General features: G+C 37.5%; 1 protein-coding gene across 4 annotated transcripts; it reads left to right on the forward strand.

The window, feature by feature from the left end:
- The first annotated feature begins 3,767 nt into the window (after positions 1–3,767).
- Positions 3,768–19,716, forward strand: CDC7 (cell division cycle 7). Of its 4 annotated transcripts, none has more exons than XM_084527512.1 (12): positions 3,768–3,797; positions 5,626–5,726; positions 6,998–7,084; positions 8,932–9,067; positions 9,710–9,803; positions 9,886–10,028; positions 11,376–11,625; positions 12,218–12,313; positions 13,077–13,255; positions 14,572–14,654; positions 17,385–17,513; positions 18,532–19,716. In XM_084527512.1, exons 2-12 carry the CDS (start codon positions 5,633–5,635, stop codon positions 18,906–18,908), a joined length of 1,668 nt encoding a protein of 555 aa, XP_084383638.1. In that variant the 5' UTR covers positions 3,768–3,797; positions 5,626–5,632; the 3' UTR covers positions 18,909–19,716. The 4 variants fall into 4 exon arrangements, with proteins under 4 accessions (XP_084383638.1, XP_084383637.1, XP_084383636.1 ...); XM_084527511.1 differs by lacking the exon at positions 3,768–3,797 and adding an exon at positions 4,035–4,566 and having other exon boundaries at positions 5,621–5,726; positions 11,376–11,461; positions 12,216–12,313; positions 17,364–17,513; XM_084527510.1 differs by lacking the exon at positions 3,768–3,797 and adding an exon at positions 4,035–4,566 and having other exon boundaries at positions 5,621–5,726; positions 7,001–7,084; positions 17,364–17,513.
- Positions 19,717–19,997: the final 281 nt, after the last annotated feature.

Consider the following 19,997-nt stretch of genomic DNA (forward strand, 5'->3'; position numbering starts at 1 on the left):
ACTTGGAACCGGTGTTCATTTACTTGCCGTTTGACTTACTAGTCCTTTTCAAACTTCTTCATTACTTAGGACAACCTGCATTCATTTATTCTTAGGTGTATGTCTTCTGTTGACTTTATGAAAGCATACTTTATTTTAATGGGACCCAGTTTATGAAAGGTCAAGAATTCCTCTGCATCTTTGCCTGAGGTAATTTTTATGTCTATTTTTAACTCACTCTAAATGGGCTGCAGAGGCTGCTATATTCCAGTACATTTTCTGACACCACAATAATTCTTGACATTTCAGATAGATCTAACTGATCAGAAAATACTGGCACAGACAGTCACTGCCACATCCTAGTGCACTATTCTAGGGCTTCATAGCATTGTGAAGTACTCATTTGCATGTGAGAGCAAAGCTGGCGATCTCAGCTTTCAAGTAAAATGGTTAAGGTATGGAAATGGAAAACGAAAAACAGGAAAAAAAAACAAAAAACAAAAAACAAACAACCTTTAGTCCCATGGTTTTCAAATCAATCTCTTCATGTTAGTGCAAGACTCATGAATCCTGAATGATTGAATTTGACAGTATTCCTAAAGGGCACAACAGCATGAAGAGATTTGTCTCAACCTGGTGCTAAAGAGAGAAAAATTTGCCATAGAATCATATTTCTTGACAATAAGAGGAATTAAAAATTGGGAAGCACGTGACATTTAAGCTAATGAAGATTGAATAACACATTTAACAGTCCATACTAACATTAAAATAGAATTTTATATAAATATATATATACACATACTGCCAGGACAGTAATCACTTGTACTTTTTCATTTCTAAGTAGTTTCTAATTTCTCATTCTAAGTTTCTAATTTACAACCAAATGGTCTCGGTAGCAGGGAATGTAAGGATCTCCTACCTCTATCTGTGCTGGAAACATCCATCAATTATCCTTCTGGATACCTCCTGGATCTCTCCTGTCTTTGTTTTAAAGCTGGAGCATAGTATAAACACAAGGAGACTTATGCTGGTTTAACAAGCCTAGGAAGAGGTTAATAGCTATGTTCTAATGTCAACACAGGCTATATTAGATCTGTCAAAAGACACAAAAATTTTGATTCACCTGCAGATTCTGGCAGCAGTGGATGCAATCACACTGCAATGTTTTGATCCTTTCTTGGAGAGCTCTCAGAGGTTGGCTTTGCAAATTGCTTGTCAGCCTTAAGCAACGCTCAGCTTAGGCCTGGCTTGTCATTTGGCTTCTCATCCTTTAGATTCAACCTAGAGATAACGCCACAAAGAGAAAACAGTTCAGCAGTTTGACTTGCAGAGCGTTAGACATGCTGCTTTTTGTTTGTCATATTTGGTTGATGTAATTTCTTCTCTTTCCTTCTGAGAAGTTCTAACTTGGTACATTCTTGGAACTAGAAGCTCAATGTTGAATAAGAAGATGGAGCCTTCTGTGTCCCAACAGCAAAGAAGGAAAGGGATTTATACTTACCAAAGCCAACATAAAAGGAATGTTTCTCATGCTTTAGCAAAGGCAGAAGCTACACCTTAAGCTATTCTACATTCATTCTGAATAAAACAAAAATAAGCTAGAGATAATTAAGCATTAAGGAAATATAGTGGAAATGGTATAAATAATCTATTACTCCTTTGTGAAGATGTACCTGAAGAAAGACATTGCTAAAAAGGTGGATTTTGAGAAGATACTCTTATGAGGAGAGTCACAGCCAACTTGAATGATCTTCCTCCGTAAACAGATGAGAAACAAGAATGTAAAAAGCCTTTTTAGAGAGATAAATGAAGGTGAACATCAAGGCTGGCATTTCTGGCAGACTAAAAAGAGTAGGACAGTAAAATAAGAGACAATATTAGATTATACTGCAAGTGCAGTTATGCTTGTGAGAACATATAAATGTAAATTTGACATGATGGAGAACCAGAACCACTGGAAAGACAGCATGAGAGACCACAATGCATTTAGATCAATAGGAAAGGAAGAAATAGAGAAGAACGAGTGATCAAGGCAGATAGGTGAAAAAGGTATAAATGAAAAGGATTTTAGGCATTGTAACGAAGAGAAATTGAGATATTGCAGGGAAGAAAATCACAGCTAAGCAGAATCTAATTTAGAAGAGAAAATTAAAGGAATTTCTTGGAGAGAAAGCCAGTATTGACATAATTCATGGAGAAATGCCAAGAATGGAAACTCTACAGAAAGGGTGATGATTCAGTAGTTCACATTCTCACAACTCAAAGGCAGGCAGGCCAAGGAGGCAGGCTGGAGTTCTGACCTGGCCAGGAGGCAGCAGAGCTAAACATGCAACTCATAATCACCAACCTTTCTGCAAATATTAGCTTGAAAAGTAACGCAACACAGTGCAATGAAGTATTCAGAAATGAATAAAGATTGTCCCAATCTTAACTTAGCTAAATCTCCAGCTGCTGAACTTCTTTGTTAAAAGCTCTTAACAGAAAGTGCAAATTAGAATAACCACTGGAAAAAAATAAATAAAACAACAGTAGCCACCAAAGTAGCTCAGCAACGTGTTTCATCACCCTATTTCTAAATGGTGTAATGGGAGACTACACAACTTGATAAAAGTAGTAGAACCTGTTTCTGATTTTAAAGTTTTTGCTAACCTAGCTACAGCTTATTACAAGGTAATGGCCAAGTTGCAATGCTGCCTTGGGAACTTTGGCAACTTCAGGCTTTGTTGTTATTTACCTAGGGCTGAAGTTAGGCATATTCAAATGCAGAAGAGAAGCTATTCTTTAACAACAACAAAATGCTTTTCACCTTAAAATAAAAAGAAATAATGACCAAAAATATGAATAAAAGACAAAAAGTGCTAAATTATTCTATTTAGAAACATGCAACTGCATTGATTTCCCTAATGTTCCACCACTTTAAACAACAGCAAAGCATAATTCCAATGAACAATCTCTTTTCCTTGCATCACTCAATAGAATTTGAGGCCCAGAAGTCCAGCAACTGATAGGCAGTGGACAGTAAAACCCGGAAGATTTAAAACACCTCTGCCCCGCCGTGTGTGTGCTGGCCACATGCAGGGCATGCAGGGGTGCAGCTGACTGGCTAACCCACCATCCTGCTTTGCACTTGCTGGGCCTCTCCTGCAGACTGCAGAGTCACAACCCATAATGTTCCTGTTTGCTTTTGGTCCTTCAGTAGTCACAAGAACTGTTGATTTTAAACTTATAGCCACTAAAGTTATGGTTTTCTTGCAGTGTAGGTTACAAGCACACACCTGCTGTGAGTAGGCTTAAATCCATTCTACAAAAGTATCTCCACGGGAAAGCTTTTAGGATGGCACAAGTCACAAGAATTCAAAGCCTGTGATCTTTGTCCTTGTCAGAGAAACAAAGGCATACAGAATCTTTTCCTTCACTGCTTCGTGTTTTCCAGACACACTGTGATCTTTTCATTGCTTGTTCCACGGCCAGTGGCTACAGCATGGACTGAAACCAAAAGGCACATTTAATTTTGTACGCTGTGCAATCCCTTCTGTTACACAATTCAACAACGGAGCAGGCCAATTTATGCCCGCCCCGCGGCCGGGCTGAGGGGGGGGGCCCTCGGGCCCCCACATGGCCCCTCACGGCCGCCCCGCGCGCGCCGCCGCTCTCCCCTCTGGGGCGGGCCTCTTCCCGCCGGCCACCCAATAGCAGCGCGTCTCCCTCCGCGCGGCCGCCCCATTCGCCGAGGCCGCGGTTTCCGCTGCGGGCCGGGATTGGCTGCGGAGGGGCACTCGGCAAAAGGCGGCAGCGGGCAAAACCCCGGCGGCAGCCGCGTGAGTGAGGTCCCGCGCGCGGCTCCCCTCTACCCCCCCCCCCAACACCCCCCCCCCAGTCCGGTACGGGGCGGTCGCTCCGTGCCTCCCCCCCCCTCCCCCGCGGCCATCCCCGGCGGGCAGCGGCGCTGGGGGCCCCTCGCCTACCCCTGGCGGCCCGGCCGGCCCCGGGTTCGCCCGGTAGCCTGGGGTGCCGCCCGGTCAGGCTGCGCCCCGAAGGCGCTATGCGTGGCCCGGCTGCGGGCACTGCAGCCGAGCCGTGCCACCAGGAGCTGCCCCCAGAGCCGTGCTGCTGCCGCGGGCCGGGCTGATCTCCTTTGGGCGATCTCCTGTTGTCCCGGGCTGCCGGCCTTGTCCGGCCCAAACCGAAATTCGGGCTGTGCGGACTCGATACGGCTCTGCGGCGTCAGCGCACTGCGGGGCTTAATCCAGCCGCAAAACTTGCTTTCCTTAAATAACCAAATATATTATCTATATCTATCTATCTATCTATATTACCGTCCTAGATGTTTAGTTCTGCAGGTAGTAGCTTGTGTTTAACATGAACTGACGGAAATGGCAGCCTACGTGACGGAGCCTTTACTCTCATGTCCCCGTGGAGTTCCGCATGCAGCAAGGAGCTCCCGTCCCCTGCTTGCCGCAGCAGCTGCCCGTGGCCAGCCGCGAGGCCCAGGTTGAGGCCGGTGCGGTGCTAGGTCGCAGCGAGTGGGCTGCAGGAGAGGCCACCGGGACTGTTTGCACTCCTGCCAAGGAGGCCATGCCACTCCAGGTTTGGAACAGGCTCATCTGCCTACACAGCACTAGCAGAGGGAGTGTCTACCTGTGAAAGATACTGCAGAACCAGCTCTGGTTTCCTTCCTTCAGTTTCCAAGCCACGCTCTCCAGCAAAGTTACCTCATAGAAAGCAGCTGTTGCCTGCCTCCACTCTGCTGCATGCAGATGACAAACTGAAGGCAGCCAGAATTCTTTGGGGACAAAATGTATTTACAGCTCCATAGCTGGAGCTGATAAATCCTTTCATCTGAAGCTTTTCAAAATACTTTTCTGCCTTCAGCCAGAACTTTGTAGGTTTGGCAGAGTTACAAGCAAGGAACATCTTCAGAAACTGTAGTGCAACTGTGCGAGGCGGTGGTTCTAATCTCACTGACTGCTGGTTATCTTTCCCTGATGTGCTCTCTTTTCTTCATGAAAGAGGGTTATCTTTTTCTTTCTTTTACTTGTACAATATTAGTACACACAGTATTAGTACATTGTAGTAATTTACAGTTTTGTTTACAAGATTTGGCAAGAAGCATTTCAAATAAGCATGTCCTATTATTGAGGGAGGGGAACAAATACTTAGGCTTTTTGTTTATCTTCCCTAGAAGAGAGAGAGAAATCTCACATACTGAGCAGATATTTTCCTCTTAAAAATGGTTTCAGGTTTTTTGTTTCTGTGTTGGTGCTGCAGTATGCAATGCAGCTAGTTCTGTGTGGATCAGCTCCTTGCTTTTCAAAGCAAACTGCAGGGAAAAGATAATGTTTTAATGTGAATGAGCAAACACATGACATAAAAGAAAATCATTTGTGTCTAAGCTTACCGTGCTGTCTTCCTTCCCTTCTCCCTTTTCTCCTTTTACTGGGGATAGAGTGGGTTTACTGGTTTAGTTTCTCTCTGGGGTGTTGGATGAGTCTTTGTTTTTTTTAAAGTAGCACAGAGGAACTCCTCAGACTCCCCAGATCTCATCTCAGAAACTGAATGCAGGGCAAGGAAGTATCAGATATGTTTGCTCCCCGAGGTGTCCAGAAGCAGTCCTCAAAGTCTTGTGTTTTTTTTTCTTAAGGTTAGTGTTGTGATGGAGACAGCATTGAAGTCTCATTGTGATGAACAGCACCCTCATCAGGCTGAAGACGTAAGCAGGAAGCATGAGCAGAACAGCAAGGTTTCAGGTATGTGCTAAAACAGAGACTAGTAATGTTATGTTTTGTTGCTGATGTGTTTCTTCATCACTTCAGGAAGTTTCAGCATCAATAAGTTCATGTCCGTCAAACTCAGGTACAAGCATTGAAAACAAATTGTTAAGTTGCTTTATTGGAAGCAGTTTGCATAGCAATCTAGTTCTAAACAATGGTTGTTCTGACAGAGCTGTTAGAAACACATCACTGTCAAGAACCATTTTCTAACTCTGTCTGATGTCTACTGGCCTCAGAATGAAGTTTGTATAGGATGTTTCAGAACTAATTAAGGTTAATATCTTCCTGAGAGGAAACACCTATGTTTTACTAATCCATGCTTTTTTACAAGTGTAATAATGATAGTTTGAAAATAATTATCCTTGCTTGTGAATTATTGCCCTGGTAAAGTACAGTATACTTTTATGTACACAGTACAATATATGTGTTTGTTAAATTGAATTTATGATTAGTTTTTAGGATGCAAAATGTATACACGTTCTTTTTTTCTCCATTTGATTGACTTTCCAAATGCCAGTTTTTGCATACTTCTTTATAATAAAATATTCTTTATGCCTGCTTTACAGAAGTTAGTCACAGCCTCTACATACTTCATACTTGGCTTCAAAAGAAGTGAATTCTTAACCAGGCTATAGAGAACACTTAAAATACAAGGATTCGTGACTTGAATAGAAAATTACATAATTTTTTGGAAGAATACAGTACAATATCCTTGTCATGCCATCTAGTGACTGCAGCACAAAGTGCAAAAATTCAAATGCAGAGCAAATGTTTTTTGGTAGTTCCTATTTTGAGTAACAATCTATGAGAATGTGTTAGTAATCTTGATAATTTTCCTACATTTTTGATCCTTGATTTGCACCCCATCGATGTGCTCCTGTGTTTACGTAAATTACTATTATAGTTTTGTCTTTTGTGAAATCAACATTGCATATCTCATGAAAACATTTATCAATGAAATGGAATGTGAATTCTTATTAAAAAGGCTTTTCCTGTCTCAGGAATTGCTAGGTGGCAAGTAAGTAATTTTTAAAAAAATGCTGCAGCATATAAGGGAATGTGAAGAAGGAGATGATCAAGTATGCGGATATTAATGTCAGCAAGGATAAGTACCCCTCTGCTATTTTTTCCTCTGTTTGTTGATTCACAATACTAGGAATTGAAGTGTGATTTGTGATCTGAAATACAGACTGGATATTGAATCAAGCAATAATAGTCCTAACTAATTTTCCTCATTCTTTCCGAAGAAGGAATAAAAAAAGATATTGAAAAACTTTATGAAGCAGTGCCACAGCTTGTAAATGTGTTCAAAATTAAGGAAAAAATTGGAGAAGGTAAATGTTTTATTTTAACTTTCTTGAACTTAATTCTTTGTTTTTATAACTTAAAAGGTATAAATCTAAGATGCCAATATATATAATCTAAGCCAGACACATTTTTGATTTACTTTTTGGTGTATGCAGTAATTTTAATAAGTTACTGAATATATAGGTGTTTTAGTTAGGAACATTTTCAAGAGATCTTCGTGAATATCTAGCGTGTTAAAGCTTTTCAGAAAGCCAGCATTCTCATTTTGACAACTAAAATTTGGGGGTATAGATTCAAGCAAGTAAGTCCTAACATCCATTCTCTTTCCTTTCCCTTTTCAACATGGGAAATCTATATGTATTGTTTTGACATATTTAACTACTGGTTTTGTTTCCACTGAAATCCTTTGGGCAGAAGGGGAGGAGGAGGCTGGAATATTATAACTACTTTAGTGTGGTCTTTAATTTTTCTTTTTTTTGGTTTTGTTTTTAAGACATTCAGCGTGGAATTTTGGAGCACTTGTGTACTCCTGATACTCAACAGATACTTCTTTAATAGAAGTTAGGTATTACTATAAACAGATTCTTAGTGGTTTCCAACTTAAGCACATTTTAAAACTTTATCTTTTTGATCTCTGAAATGTGTAATGACACTCCACACTTTTAAATTAAGATGTTTTTGAGAAAACAGGATTGCATTATAGTTGTTTTGTGATGGAATACATGTGATGGCAAACTATGTGGATAAAAGTTTCTCTCTCCAAAAAAGAAGCCTCCATTCAGTACACTGATCCAAAATTTAAAGAAAATGTGAAGTTCTGGCTATCATAAATAAGATAGTATAATTAAGCAAAATCTCTAGTTATGAATAGTATTCCAATGTTGCTCTTGGGAGCAAACAATGCTCTTGAGAGCCAAAAATACCACCAGCAGATCTGCAGGATTAGGAGAAGACAAGCTTCGACTTAAGATTCTGTTCAGGAGTCTGTTTTGTTTTAGCAGTTCTCACTACCAAAACTAAGGTCTTAGGTCAACTTGGTAACCCATGTTGCTATGAGCAATTCTACTGAATTTATGGAACTCTAGCTTTTTTATGACTGAAAGAAATATTTAGAATTTTTGCTGGCATTTGATGTATGTATACACTTACAGACTGTTAAATTTAACACCATGCAAGCACAATACTTAAAATATAATCAAAAGTAAATTGAACTGGTTATTTATATGGAAGAATGTTTCAACTTATCTTAATGATATGAGATCTGAAAATATAAGTTAACCTTCTCAGAGGTATATTAGGATATCTTTATAATGTGGGAGAGTTTATTGTACAGTCTGAATAGTCCCTTTCTCAAATGAATCTATCTTGTTCTGTCTATGTGGTCATGCTGGGGGCAAACAAATAGTAAAGTAGACATCAAGTGAGAATCTGCCTTACTTTATAAATAAGTTAACAGAATGAAGGGAGTGTAAGTGATTTCAGAAATGCTTTGAAAAAGCAAAAGCAGTGCTTTCCAGATTAGCATTAGATAGCCCACTTACACTGCAGGGAGAGAAGAGCTGGATGTCAGATGAAAGTGAGCTACCTAAACAAGAAATCAAATCAAAGATAGGAAATTTACATTCAGAGAGCTCTATGTCCCAGGCAAGTTAGACAGTGTTACATTTGCATTTTTACTGACATAAAAAACTTGTATACAAGATCACTGAATTCAGTAATAGAAAAAAGGAACTGCATATTCTCTATTCTAGAATCTGCTTTTGACGTAGTGTCAAGTGCACTGTAAGACTGTGAACAGTTGGATTATTTCTGTGAAAAGTGAATTGACCTAATTAAAGATGCTGAAGACAATGTTTTTCTCCCTTCTTTACAGGTACTTTTAGTTCTGTTTACTTGGCCACAGCAAAATTACAAGCAGGATGTGAAGAAAAAATGGCTCTGAAGCACTTGATTCCAACCAGTCACCCTCTGCGAATTGCTGCTGAACTTCAGTGCCTCACAGTAGCAGGGTACATAAACAAAAAAAATGTGTGATTGTCATGATTAAAGTACTAAATATTGTCTTGCTGTTCTGCATTTATTTATTTAAACTTTTGGCACTTCATTTCTTCTGTGTTTTTTGTTTGTTTGTTTTTGTTTTTAACCACAGAAATGTATGATCTTTATAGCAAGAGCAAATAAGAAAGGGAGTCTTATGAATGTCCTTTCCTGCTAGTCTCAGTTTGCAGATGGTGCTATATTTTCCATCTGATTCTATAATGTATGTATGTGATAACAAATATTCCAGTTCTGAAATGCTTGGAAAAAATAACCTCTTCATCAGAAAATACATTTTTAGGAATGAATGCTTGTTGCCAGAGTGCTGAATAATAGCACACCTTCAGAAGGAAGCTGGTATCATGAAGGTTAGGTTAACTTTAAACACAGCAGTAACTACAAACCATGGCCCCAAAACCTGTGGAGCCGTCATTTGCAAATTGCAAAACTTACATGGAACATAATAATGACATGAGAACAGCGTAGTTACTCGCTGCTGGTAAGACTGCTGTCAAAGTATAAGCTATATATTAAAATAAAGCCTGACTGAATTTTATAATAAATATCAACATTACTCTTCTGGTCTTTATTCAGTGACATTACCTCTCTTTTAGGGGACAAGATAACGTTATGGGAGTTAAATATTGCTTTAGGAAAAATGATCATGTGGTTATTGTTATGCCCTATCTGGAACACGAATCCTTCTTGGTGAGTCCCAGATTTTTTATTTATAGTAGAACCTCTTAGTTGAAAGTAGTTGCATAATTACAGTATCCAAATAATCTTTCAGGACATTTTGAATACTCTTTCCTTTGAAGAAGTGAGAGAATACATGTTTAATCTGTTTAAAGCATTGAGGCGCATTCATCACTTTGGTATTGTTCATCGTGATGTCAAACCCAGTAACTTCCTCTACAACAGGCGGCTAAAAGAGTAAGTGTGTCCAGATGACCATATCGTGATCTCATTTGGGGATGTGTGCCTTGGCAGAACAGAGTAAATCAGGCTTTTTTTTTTTTTTTTCCTTTCAGCTGCATAACATGTGCTTAAGTAATAAAGCTAAAAAAGCTATTTTTTTCATTCGTAAAACTCATTTCTGTGCTCAGGGATTTGAGTATGGAAAGATTTTTTTTAATATTTAATGTAGTATCTGCCTTATAGAGTGACAAGTACCTGAAAAAATAAAAATTTTACTATTGAGTAGAAGTGCTGCATTTTTTGAATAAGAATGAAGAGAATAAATCATTAGTTGTCTGAATAAAGCTAATGGTGACTTGGAGTGCACAGAGTAATGTTTGTAACTTTTTTCTCATGGACGGTGTAAATCTGATACAGATGAGACTGTTAGATTTGGGTTTTTATCTTAAATTGAATTAATTTTTAGAACTAGCACAATTGCTTTTTTTTTTTTTTCTTATCCTCTGCAAGTTACAATATCTAACAACTGTTAAAAGCAAGATAATGCTTTTTTTGTGAAGAACTGGAATAGCTAGATTAAAGTCCTGTGTCAGTGCTAGCAGTCCTATGGCTGCACTGGTGAGTATGTGCAATTAAAGTTTGTTGGAGAAACGTGATTATATTTTGCCAAGTCCCAAATTTTGAAATTTGAAAATATTTATTTTTGTCTCTCAAAATGTATTCCTACACCATTTTGTTTTTCCAACTTTGTTTAACCTTAATCTCTACTTAAGATGTGGAGGCTGTGGAATTGAGTTTGTCTGAGACCCAGGGACAGCTGGACTGTTTCAGTAATTGTTTTACCAAAAATGATTATTCTAATGACAAATCTGAAATGTAGTCCTAATGTAGTCCTACCTGATTGAAGAGTGAAGTAAATTCCAGTAGCAGTGCTTGGCAAAACTCTCAGCATTGTTATTGTCTCATCTGTCTTCACTGCTGCATTTGTGCCTCTGTCCAGGGGAGTCCTGCAAGTATTGATTCATTTTTACTTGACTGTTTCTGAGGTAGTTCAGATCCATAGAACCAGAAGAACCCAGAAAGGAGTTGCTGGGAATCATTTTTAAAGCACCAGTGGAGAAATTTATACACTTGAAAAGCTTACAGAACACAAAAAAAATAAAGATAGATAGGTATGGGGTAAAAACAGTGGGAGACAAATACGGCAGGACAGATAGGACAAAAGGAGGAGAATAGCATTGTGATGCTGACAACATGACAGATAAGCAACATATTGAGGAAAACACAGATAAACAATTAATGAATAGTAGATAGAACTGATTGATACTTTTTAACTTGTAATTCTAAATTTTTGTCTTTTAGGTATGCCTTGGTAGATTTTGGCTTAGCACAAGGAACCCCTGATACAAAAATTGAACTTCTCAAAACTGCCCAGTCTGAAGATCAGCAGGGAAGTTGCTCACAAAGTAATCCCAACACAGCCCTGGGAAATGGGGTTTCTGTTGGCGTCACAGCACCTAAACAGATAGCTCAACAGTCAGCCTCAAAAGTGTCTGATAAACGGTCCAGCTCACTTTCAAAAATACAGATAAAACAAGGAAGAGGAGGAAAGGTTCTCAGTCCTTTTCATTAATATTGTTGCATGTTTAATATATTGCTTCGTCCAACAGGGGGAGATGTTACACTTGAACAAAAGCTGTGCATACTTATCTTGTAGGGTCATAATCTGATGCACAGAATCACAGATTTTTACATTGAAGTAGTGAGTTTTATATAACCACTGGCAACATTCTGTAGCTGGTAGATATAATGCATGTTGAAGGCTGCATAAAACTCTAGCATGGGTTGCTCTAGAAAGCCCTAGATCTTTTTTTTTTTTTTTTTTTTTTTTTTTAAATCCCATGTACCATGGAACTCCTCCCCAAAACAATAATTATTCATGTATGCTTAGTTGCATAACAAATGCAATACAGATTATGTTTCAAATTGTCTTGGGGCACTTAAGGTGTGATTCATTTTGTAAGCATGTTTGCTGGTCTGTCTAGACGATGTTTTCTTCATCCACAGTAAAGTGATGCCTGAAAATGACTTGCCATGCAGCTGTTCTTGTTGTATGTCACTTCACACTTTTTTTTTGAACTGTCAGTATCCAGCTGACTGTGTATTAGATAGGATCCTTATTGCCCTTTTTGTTGGTATTGTAGGAGGAATATGTGCACCATTCTGTCCAGCGCTCTGTCTTTGGAGAGAGGAATTTCAATGTCTATAGTTCCACATACCAGGAGAACTCAAATACAAAAGTAAGAATATGACTCATCAGTAAGAGCAATCTGTTACGTATTTGAGAAATTATAGAACTGGTTCTTCTGTATTACTGGACACTACTACAGGACCCTGTGGAACTAAAAGTTTTGAACAGAATATTAAGCGTGTCTTTACTGGAAGGCTTGAAGAATTTTCATTTGTTTCAGTCCTTTTTGAAACTCTTAAAGAGCTAGTTACGTAGCTGTCTCTGTAATGCTAATTAATATCTTTTCTATATGTGTATCTATGCAACTAAGATATACTTAGCCTTCCTTTTTTATTTTGCAATTGAAGTAATAAATATTTTTATGTATTTTTTATAATTAGGATTTAATGTGATATGGGGAAAAACCCCAAGTAAATTAGAGGGTTGTTCTAACAGTGATCATCTTACTGTAGAATTAGAGTTAGTGCCACCGTTACTATTTCATGCATTTTTATTCTTATATTGAATTAAAAGAATGCTTGAAAAGTACTAACTTGAAAAAAACTTGTATCTTTAGAATATCTAATGGATATTGATTTTTGTAACCATTGAAAAATGTATTCCAAAAGGGAAGAAGGAGAGATTAGGATACTTAAAAAGCTCTAGGATCTGTTTTATAGATGTTATAGTATTGGTAGAAAGAGTTGCTATCTTCTGCTCTTCTGTAGCTCTTTGCTGATGAGAGCCTCTTCAGTTGTTCAGGGACTGATGTATCTATGTGAAAAGGGAAACTTGTTAAATACTTCACTGTCACAAAAATATCTGTATTGCAGCTCGTGAAACAATCAAAGGTGATCGATGTTTCATCTAGGAAGTTAGTAACAAAGAAGAAGATTATTTCTACCAGGACAGTGAGCAATGGGGTAGGCAGGAAAGCTGCCAGTGGTTGTCCTTCAAACCTGACCTGTGACTGTTATGCAACGGATAGAGTTTGCAGTGTTTGCCTTTCAAGGTAATTTGCTTCAGTAATGTTTTAAAATTGCTTACTGCGCTGTCAAACAAGGTCAGAAACTTAGATTTACTAGACAGCTGATTTAGTAGGTGAAAGATAGCATTTGATCTGTGCAACCCTTAAAACACTAAACATGGTCTTTTAAAAAAAGAATAGTTTCTGGAATTCATGGAGTAATTGTTTCACTGCCATCTGCACCACAAGAGAGGTTCATTGTTAATGATTTTCTGTTGCTGTTGTATTTAATTATCTGCCTACCTGTGTTGTAGAACATCACTTGAATTAATTACAAGGTTTAGAGTAGACAATACATCAATCCATCATTTAGTAGTTATCTTATAGGCCTAAATTATGCCAACTGCATTAAAATTCAGTGATCAGACTCCTGCCTTCTGAGGACTTTATGTTAAAAAGATTTCTCAAGCTGTTTGCATTCTGGAAATCATAAAATGTAGAATAAAAAGGAAAGACGATTGTTCTGTATTTAATTTAAAATATGTTTACATTTTAATAGTAGACAGGTTAGAGAATCTGAATAGCTCCATTCAAATCCATTCCTCTGCAACTGATTTCGGTTATTATCTATCATTACTTTTTATCCCAACACTGGGGAACATGGCTTCCTGCAGCGAATTTTGCTTGGTAGGCATAGTCATGAAACTGTGGTTCCGCTTTTCTCAGACTGTCAAAATATGGTGATAGCATTCATTTCAGAAATTAAACATGAGGAATTTGTCAAACTAAAAAGAAAAGTGGCCCATAGAAGGAAGGCACTTCATATGACATGCAAGAAAGCTCTGGAAAGATCTTAGTAATAATCACACAGCTTTTAGTTAACCTAACAAAAAGTAAATTATTGACAACACTCAGAAATAGTGAACCTTAGTTTGCTGTGGATTAAAACAGAGCCAGAATGTCCACACCCAAAACTCCAATGCATTTTTAACCCTTAATTAGTCTTAGCTTTAAAGTTCCCTGTGAAAACAAACCTTTAGCAGAAATTATGTTACCACTGAATGAAACTAAAAATAGTCATTGTGACGGGAGTATGCAGTAAGTATTTCTGTGATGCTACCTTATGCTAGATAATATAATAAAAACATAACAAGTAATTATAATTAAGCTATTATATGGAGTAATAATCATATGCTAGATAACTATAAGATGCATCAAAGCTCTAAAAATTGAATCAAGAAGTCAGGGTTACACATCTCACAGAAAAATTCTAAAAATATTCTAAAAATATTAAACATTATTACAGTTAGAACTAATTTCTCAACTTTTGTATTCTAAATGTATTTGTCCCTTATTACAAGGTGTCAGCAAGTTGCTCCCAGAGCAGGAACACCTGGATTCAGAGCACCAGAAGTATTAACAAAGTGCCCCACTCAGACAACAGGTAATACACAACAGAGAGAAACTAATGCCTATTTTCACCTTTCAGTCTTTCTCACTTATGCACATTACATTGTCTTTTTTAATGTGAGGCTTTCTTTTTACATAGGAAATTCAGTTTATCATCCGTTCTAATATTTAGCAAGCATTTCCTTATTTTAATTAAAAGTTTATTACTCAGAGTAAGAACAAGTTAGGAGTATTTTCATTGTGTTTGAAACGTGAATATGTCTTCATTCATTTGAGGAGTACTGCCATATGCAGGAGGTCGATAGCACACATTTTAAAAGAAAACAAAGCGTAAGTTTTATCAAGTTTCTTGGTTTATTGGCTTATTTATTCAAAAAAAATCTTGAATAAATCTTGGCAGGATAACTTTAGACTTTTCTAGACAGGTTGTCACATTTGCTGTCATAGCAGACATAAGGAATAGTATGATTGCAAATGTATTCTAGAAAGTATTGGTTAAACAGTACTTTTAACCAGATTTTTCCTCTTTGCCAGTGCTTTAAATAGCTGATCTGTAAGTTTTGAAGTTTTGTGATTTTTTTTTTACTAAGATTTTTAATTACTCAGGGTTAAAACTTATCAAATTCAAAACTTTCAGTAACCTGGTAAACATTGGAGCAGAACAGCAGGATGGTTAATGCATCGGGTGGTGAAAGTAGGATGGGAGAGGTTATGCATGCCTGCAGAATGGAGGACCAATAAAAGCAAAGTTACCTATTATAAATATCTGGTGTATGACCAGGAGTTTTGACTAACAAAAAAAGGGGATAAATACAATTGTTCTCAGAACCTGTATTCAAAAATGGCAGTCTGTTTGGAGTTACTGTGTCTGTGCTGTAACAGCCAGCTTCATGGACTAGAAAACATCCAGAAATCCAGGACAAGTTTAGACAATCCCTAAATCTGTCTAGACAGAATTTAGGCAGAAGGAAGACATACCTAGGAAATTTTGGACACAGGATAGTCTTAAATAAGCTTTCAGACAGTTTTCTGTTCTCTAGGGTAATGGAGAGCAGGATTACAGAAAATATGGTAAATCTGGAAACGCTGGGTTGTGACACAGCCCTAAAGGTACTGAGCCAGTGGCACAGAGCTGTTGTAATATGTCAACAAAGTGCTTAATTAGAACTGGGTAGGCTTATACTAATATTTATGAGATAATGGTATACTTGAAGTAACAAATTTCCTTCTCTTACTGTTCTTTCCATCTTGGACTGCTGTAGTCAGCTCCTTGTATTCCTGCCAGTCTTGCTACTAGTTTTGGTCTCTGCACTGTGACCAAGTTACCAGCTGGATCCAGCTGACTCTGTCCAGAGCTACCTTAAGTAACTGACCTAGGTTTACAGCACAGGGAATACAGCCCAAACTCCCAATTTGGTCCTAAACATGTCCAGTTACATTTTAACTTGGTTTGTCCCTCTGCTCCCCTTCAAGTCCATGTGCCTCAGTAGTTAGATACTAACCACTAGACAAATGCACAGGAAGGACTCATGATGTTGAGGTGCACAAGATCTTACAGTCTGCTGGTCATCCCAGCCCTACCAGGATTGTAGGGCTTGGATTTACTAGTTGTTCAAGTATATAATGTCAGTTAATTTCAGCAAGAGTTAGGAAGACATCTTTAAAGGCCTTGACCTTAATAATTGTCTTTCCTATACAGGGTAACACCTCAAGCAGATAGTGTGGTCAACATTGATACAGTAATACTAAAACTTATTCACAAGATAAGATGAAAATTTTTGCACTCTAAATTGTACCCATAATTAATTTGGGGTTTTATTTTTAAAAAGACTTAAAACCTGGTTTTGCAACTGAAGTCAACTTAGTAGTTTCAGAATCCTGTGCTGATGGTGTTTCTAGCTAAAATGTCAAAATTAATTACAGAAAATTTATGACCTATTTCTGGAAGATAAGTACAATAACTATGGCTTTATTTCCCAACTGTTAATTTTTCTCTCTAGAGTTTGAGAATTCTTCAAACACTCTCTCCTTCACTTTCCTTGCCATCTCTCAAAATTTTCAATTTATCGAGCCAAAAAATTATGGCAGACAGGTATTCTCATAACTTTCAGTATTAAAGTTTCCATCATGCTTTGGCGTCTTTCTTCAGAGTACTCTGTGTACTCTTTATAACACAATGAAAGTGATGAATAATTTCTAACTATTACAGTTCTTAAACTGGCTATCATGTCAAGTGATTTCATATTAGAGAGCGGCAAACTGTAGTAGGATGAATTTTTTAGTACTGCCTAATTGGCACCTTGAGTCCCTGAAAATTAAGATTCGTGTTCATTTCTGAATTGCGTTTTATTCATGGTCTTTATATAATGCTTTCTTAATCTGAAGCAAACTTAAATAAGTGTTGAAACTAGCCATTTTTCCCCTTTTCAGCTCCCTGAGTAAAATAACTTGAATGTTGTTTTGGTACTTTATTTAAGTTTTGCAAACTAATAAAATTACTCATGTGAGAAATTCTATGGAAAAACTAAAACACTCCTCTATATGAAAGCAGGAAACTTTTGTATATAATTATAGCAATTTACATCGTTTGCTGACATGTTATCTATGTGATTTATGTCAGTAATTCAGAACATTACTTTTTCTGATAACATTTCTGGTCATAATTTCTTTTTGAAGAAAGTTGGGAGTTTGTTTGTGATGAAATTGTAAGTTTACTTGTTACTGAGTTTCCTTTTAATTGCAGCAATTGACATGTGGTCTGCAGGAATTGTATTCCTTTCTCTGCTCAGTGGACGGTATCCATTTTACAAAGCAAGTGATGATTTAACTGCTTTGGCACAAATCATGACAGTTCGTGGATCCAGGGAAACCATTCAGGCTGCTAAAACTTTCGGTATGCAAATCTTAATTATGGGGAAAAGGGGAAAATATATGCTTGGTCTGCTATTTCATACAGTGACTTACAGTCAAGTTGTGAGTTTTAAATTATAAATATATTTTTAAGTTCTGGGAGTCACTTTAGTAGTAAATCACACTTTTTGCATGTAAAATGCTCTAACACTACTAATCTGTACATGTGCAGTTTTAAGAAAATTTTGTATTTTTCTATCTTTTATAATTTGTATGTCGGGTACCTCATGCCATAGACTTCCCTACCTGTCCACAACATTTCAGTAAGTCAGGACCACTCAAGGTAAAATTATGCCAATTGAATGCTTTTTACCAGGATTTGGTTAGAATTTTTGAGGCAATGTTTCTACTCCTGCAAAATCTGCCTTACAGCCTTAAGTCAATAGGATTTAATATTTAGATGTTGTAAAACTTGCTTTATTATCTCCTCAAAAAGGACCAGTAAAAAACAAAAACAAAAAAGAACAACAACAAATAAAAAAAAAAAAGAGAGGGCCTGTTCAGAGGGGGGAAAAAAGCACAAAACGTGAAATAACCATTCCCCTAATAGTCTGCAAGCCACACGTTAAAGCACTTGATACCTGGAAGTGTAAGTGGCAGTATCAATTTTCATTCTCCAGACACAGGTCTGTAAATCGGTAATGTAAGTAATAAACTGAATTGGGTTTTTAATTTTCAGTTCTGTAAAGTTAGTTGACAGTGAAATGGAAAAAGATGCTGTGTGGACTGGGTGACTATTTGTCAGTGCGTAACTTCATGAACAAACAAATAGGTTTGTTCTGAGCAGAACTGAGACTGTACTTCTGGCTTGCTGGGGCCATCACTGTAAAACATAGGTGGGTGGGTGGGTGGATCTTCTGTGTGTTTTTTTTGTTTGTTTTTGAACTAATGTCTGTTACTTCAAGATCTGAAATATTCTCTGAAACAAACTTAGAAGCTATAGTTGCAGAGCAAGTATAATAAAATGTCATTTTCTGAACAAATCTTTTTTTTTTCCCTAGGTAAATCCATTCTGTGTACCCAAGTTGTCCCAGCACAAAACTTAAGAGCCCTTTGTGAGAAGCTGAGAGGAACAAATAGCAGCTGTAGCAGATCCCAGCCTGATGTACCCATCAAGTCTGTAAATGACCCAGCTTTGCCAGTTGAAATAGACAAACAGTGTGCCCCTGAGACACTTGGAAAAGAAATTCAATACTTAAAGGGTTGTCAGGAAGGTGATGGTGCTTCTGAAATTAAGGCAACAGACATGAAAGGATGGGATCGGGTTCCTGATGAAGCATATGACTTACTTGATAAGCTACTAGACTTAAACCCTGCAACAAGAATAACTGCAAAAGAGGCTTTGCTGCATCCCTTTTTTAAAGGCATAAGTCTATGAGAACATACACTGTTATTGCTTTGATACATTTTATGTGAACATGAGGTTCTGAAGCAGTTTTATCCTGTTGCCCTTAATGTTTACACTCAGTGAAATACCATGACATTGTGCACAGCACTACTGAAATCGTCTTGTGCAGCTGGACTGCAAATGTAAGTTTACATTAAGAAATACTTGCAGATGTAAATATTACATAAACATCACTAGCGTGGTCTTATCCTATGACACTTTTGACGTGTTATTACTGTGTATACCTGTTCTCTAAGAAAATTTTCTTTGACTAAAAAGAAGAGTTTCTTGTGCTCCAAGCTTAATTCTCAAGATTCTCTCTCAAAATATACAAATCTGTGTTAAGGCAGGACTGAGAGGAAAAGTGCTTGAGAGTTTTTTTTTTTTTTTTTTTTTTCCATAATTTCATATCTCTGCTTTGTTCCTGAGTACTACATGGGAGACTGAAAATGGAACAAACTCCATTAATTTTGTTCACACTATTTTCAGACAACAGTTTTACTTTGGGAGTGTTGCTAGAGGAAGGGCCAGGTACTGGAGGTTTTATCATCAAAAGAAATGCATAACTGTTTTTAAAGTACATTTTCTCCCCCCCATCTGTTCATTCCTACTTAGGTAATAGTGAAAAATGCAGTTACTCATTTTGCACAGCACATATTTCCTCTGTGCCATGGGTAGCTGTCAATATGCAACAACTATGGCCTACAGAATGTCTTGTGTGACATGTAAAAGTGATTTCTGTTATGGAAACTGATCTTCACAGAATATCTTAAATAAAGGATTTGTTTTTATAACTTCAGTACAGTGTCTAGAGATGCTTCTATAAAAATAAGATTAGTCGAGTAAAGTTTTCCTGTGGGACATTCCTGCTCAGGAAGAATTATGCAGATTTGTTTCCGGTATAAATTCCTCAGTAATGTAAAACACTTTTCAGATAGCCCTAGTGTATATAGCTGTCATAGTGGAGGTATCTTAATTATCAAGGAAGTCTTATACAAAGTTAGAAACTAGCTATTGTCTAGTCTTAAGGAGGAAAAACTAACCTCTAACCCCAAGTATTCATTGTACAAAGTAAGTTCC

Source organism: Aythya ferina (assembly GCF_964211825.1).
Source record: "Aythya ferina genome assembly, chromosome: 8".
Taxonomy (NCBI): domain Eukaryota; kingdom Metazoa; phylum Chordata; class Aves; order Anseriformes; family Anatidae; genus Aythya; species Aythya ferina.